We start from the raw sequence: 4,050 nt of genomic DNA on the forward strand, positions 1-4,050 counted from the left end.
TGTAGGATTCTGACATTGGCTGGTTTTGACTTGGGGGATGGTTTCCACAGCTGACGGTGTTGAGGCACTTCAGAAAGGTAGTAGCAGCGGAGGGAGCGTCGATGGTACAGGGAGGGAGAAGCGTCAGTCGGATAGACGGGCCCGGAGCTCTTAATCGGGCACCTTCGCTGTATTCGCCTCCTCAAGTGGATCATCAACAACCGAAGGTGTAGCACATGAGAGTCACACGCTGGCCAATACCAAAATGTTAAGAATATGTCGTCCTCTGAATATTGTAATTGATTGTAGAATATCGAGTAAACTAGGGTCAACACCCTCACTGTTTATGCACTCAAAAGGGACCATGCTAAAATCATGTCCCGCGCTTTTCCTCAACTGGGAATTCGTTTTTTCTACCAAACTCTTCAGTTCAGTTCTTCTTCATTCAGTTATTTTTCAGAAAATTATTCTTAAATGTTTTTTACCATATTGCACCATCAACAGAATTCTTTCAAATATTTAGCCTACTTACAGGGAGCTCTTGTCTCCCCGTGTCTATTTTCCCTCTTATGTAATACTGTAAATGTGGTGTATATAACTTGCCAGCTCTGCAAAGGATGATTAAAGAATGATACCACCCTGACATTTGCATGTCTGTAGCCTACCCCTGGAAAAAAGAGATACATGGAGTAGACATGTTTTAAATGCAAACTTCTTTACCTTCTTAGGTGTTCTGGTAGAATTGACTTTGAATGTTGTTAATGGCAAAATCTAGAACCCAGAAGTCTAGACTCTAGAACACACATCAGACACAGTTTATCATACTTTATTTTGTAGGTGAACCACAGGTACTTTAAAAGAAGGTTAAACAGAGCTGTACATAGGAGAGCAGTATTCACAGAAATGATAGCCATGTCTTCTCCCAAACTTTAAATACTATTCTTTAATTCTCTATAATAATTTTTTATAATAATGATACAATTAAAGCTTGTGTAACTGGTCCTGCAGCTTTTTCGATATGTTGTCGATGATGTCATTGTTGTCTGACAGGGCACATTTTTTTTTCTCCAAAAAAGGAAAATTAAAAGAGTTATGATTTCTAACACATAACAGGCACAGACTGCCATCCTGCGTATGATGGTGTATGTATGATGACGCCCAATTCACTCACAAAAGATAGACAGAAAGAGACAAAGAGAGAGAGAGAGATGTGCCCCGTTTGAATACTTCAGAAATGCTTCCTTCCTTGAAGTAATCACTGATCTGATTTGGTTGGGCCAGTCAGAGTAATAAGACCGTCACCTTGCTTTCACCTGTCCAATCACCAATGGATCTGTGCTTAACTGAAGAAAGGATGCATCTCTTCAGCATGCGAACAGAGACAGATAAGCTTGATGTTGGAGACTGGTCAGTAACAGTTGGAGAACGGGCATCAGTTCATAGTAAGGTTGCTGGGGGGGTTGGATGTTGAATTTCGGACCCCCTGGTTGAGACCCCCTCTTCCGCTGCCCTGACCCCCAATCCCTGATCTTTGACCTCCAGGTGGGTCACTTCCAGAGCTGTGTGCTGAGGGTCTGACCGGAGGGTGAAGCGGCCCAGCCTCCCATGGTGGAGGCAGGCTGACCGAAGGCCATGCCCCCCCCGGCACCGTTCAGACTCATCCCTGACATCTGCTGGTTCATCTGGGGAAGAAAGAGAGAGACGAGTAGTAAGGTAAAGGTGTCAGGGTCAGGGAAACACAATATTGCCTAATACAAAATCAAACCCCTTACCCCAATGCATCTATATTGATCTCAGAAAATTGGATAGTTATGGCAATATGGTAACATTATCTAATTAAGTTAACTCCCAAAGATACTGATCTTGTATTCTCATTAAACCATCTTATACTTCAAATGCAAAGCTTACTCCTAGGGGAAAAACCCCAAAATGCCAAAGAACGAGACAACAAAATAACTACCATACCTGTCCCATGTTCCACTGGCCCTGCTGCCCAGGCTGGACGGCATACATCCCCTGCATGCCCTGAGCGGGCACCATACCCGCGGGCATCCCCCCCTGGGGTACCCCCATCATCCTCGGAGCCATGCCAACCATCCCGGCCGCAGGCGCTTGTCCCATGAAACCGTTGGGCATCGTCATGCCAACCATCATGCCTGTGTTGGGTCCCATCATGGCGACCATCATGTGCGACCTGGAATATTAATTTAGGAGCACAAGTGCACCTGGATTTTTAAAAAATCCCCCAGATGATAATTGTTGTAATGATTACTTTACTGTACCGAAGCCCCTGAGTGCCATGGAGAATACACTGAGCACAGATTCATTACTATAAAGAAAACGGCTTGTTAACCTCATATTTGTCATTGTGCTCCTAAATGTCTTTGTGTGCTCCTACATTTTTCAACTTAGGCGCACATGTGCTCCTTGTAAAAAGGGTCAGTGTAGAGCCCTGCATGAGTGTACAGTATGTGCATGTGTACGCTTGTCTGTATTTCTCCTTACCAGGCGGGGCCTGCTGGTGCTGGGGCATCTGAGGCATACTGGTGTTCCCATACAGGGACAGGATGGAGTCCTTGGAGAGGTGTTTCTTGGCCCCGGTGTCCTCCCCCTTAATGCCAACTCCACCACCAGTCTCACTGAACAGGTCCAGGTCTCCCTGGGTAGAGCCTGAGGATGGGGTTGCTGCTGGGGGTTGTGTTGGGGTGCTGGCTGGGGTACTGGAGCTAGCCTGGAAGAAGGAAGCAAAAACTGTAAGAACTACGTAAGAAAAGTCGCTAACCATATTCAGTCTCTTGATCTTCAAACTTCTCTCACGCTAACATGCACTGGCCTGCATGCATGGATGGATATATATATATACAGTTGAAGTCAGAAGTTTACATACACTTAGGTTGGAGTCATTAAAACTTGTTTTTCAACCACTCCACAAATTTCTTCTTAACAAACTATAGTTTTGGCAAGTAGGTTAGGACATCTACTTTGTGCATGACACAAGTAATTTTTCCAACAATTGTTTACGGACAGATTATTTCACTTATAATTCACTGTATCACAATTCCAGTGGGTCAGAAGTTTACATACACTAAATTGACTGTGCCTTTAAACAGCTTGGAGGGGGATTGGAGGGACGCCATGTGCGACTGACGTGTTTTCCGTTTGCTCCCGTGGTATTTTTAAAGTTTATGTGAATTTTGCAGCAAAACCGTATTTATTTTCATATATTATTTTGGTGATCCCTTCCCGTAAAAACCAAGACTACTTTACTTCCAAATATCAGCATGTCGACGAAACATAAGGCCAAAAGCATGACTTTGAGAAAACCCGGCCTACAAGACACACTCTCATCACCGCCCTCCCCTGAGCCTGACGACCCGGGGACTGATACTCTACCCGGGGGGGCGGCTTGGCCTGGCGGCGCTGAAGTGAACATTCTCGAGGCCATCAAACTACTACGCTCTGAGATAGTTGAAATGAAAACGGAGGTGGTTGCTACGATTGAGGCCCGAAAAAAGGAGGTTTCTGATACTTTAAAAGCAGATCTAACCATCCTGCGGAACGAGACAGTGCCGGCAATCGCATCACTCAAAACAACAATGGAGTCGCACACTACAACGATTGCAGCACTGGAGACCTTCGCTACAAATGTCTCCGACTTAACTACATCCCTGGAGGCTGACGTGAAACGCCTAGCTGCGGACTTGAAAAAGGTGAAGGAGAGCTGTGTAAGTTTGGAGGGATTCTCTCGCCGCAATAACCTGAGACTTGTATCAGTCCCAGAGTCAGCGGAAATGCCTCGCGCCACGGATTTCGTTTCTGGGCTGCTGAAGGATGTTCTAGCCTTGGATGAAAAGCCCCTGATTGATCGTGCCCACCGGTCGCTGCGCCCAAAGCCCCGGGATGGGGAGAGGCCCCGTGACATAATTCTTCGAGTGCACTTTTTCCATGAGAAGATGGAGATTCTCCGACGAGCCCGCAATACCACTCTGAGCTTTCAAGGACAGAACTTCTCCATCTACCAGGACTACTCCCCCACTGTTTCCAGGCAGCGCGCAGCTTTCGGACAGGCCA

The 4,050-nt window shown here is 46.0% G+C and overlaps 1 protein-coding gene across 1 annotated transcript; it reads right to left on the minus strand.

Annotated features, from left to right (window-relative positions):
- Positions 1-1,390: 1,390 nt before the first annotated feature.
- On the minus strand, positions 1,391-2,764 carry LOC311115764 (stromal membrane-associated protein 1-like; the record flags this gene model as incomplete). Its single annotated transcript, XM_084190907.1, has 3 exons — positions 1,391-1,661; positions 1,945-2,173; positions 2,463-2,764. The coding sequence occupies 3 exons, from the start codon at positions 2,762-2,764 to the stop codon at positions 1,527-1,529; spliced, it is 666 nt and encodes a 221-aa protein (XP_084047033.1). The 3' UTR covers positions 1,391-1,526.
- Between the last annotated feature and the right edge of the window lie 1,286 nt (positions 2,765-4,050).

The sequence above is a fragment of the Coregonus lavaretus genome (assembly GCF_964263955.1).
Source record: "Coregonus lavaretus genome assembly, contig: HAP1_SCAFFOLD_3936, whole genome shotgun sequence".
Classification (NCBI taxonomy): domain Eukaryota; kingdom Metazoa; phylum Chordata; class Actinopteri; order Salmoniformes; family Salmonidae; genus Coregonus; species Coregonus lavaretus.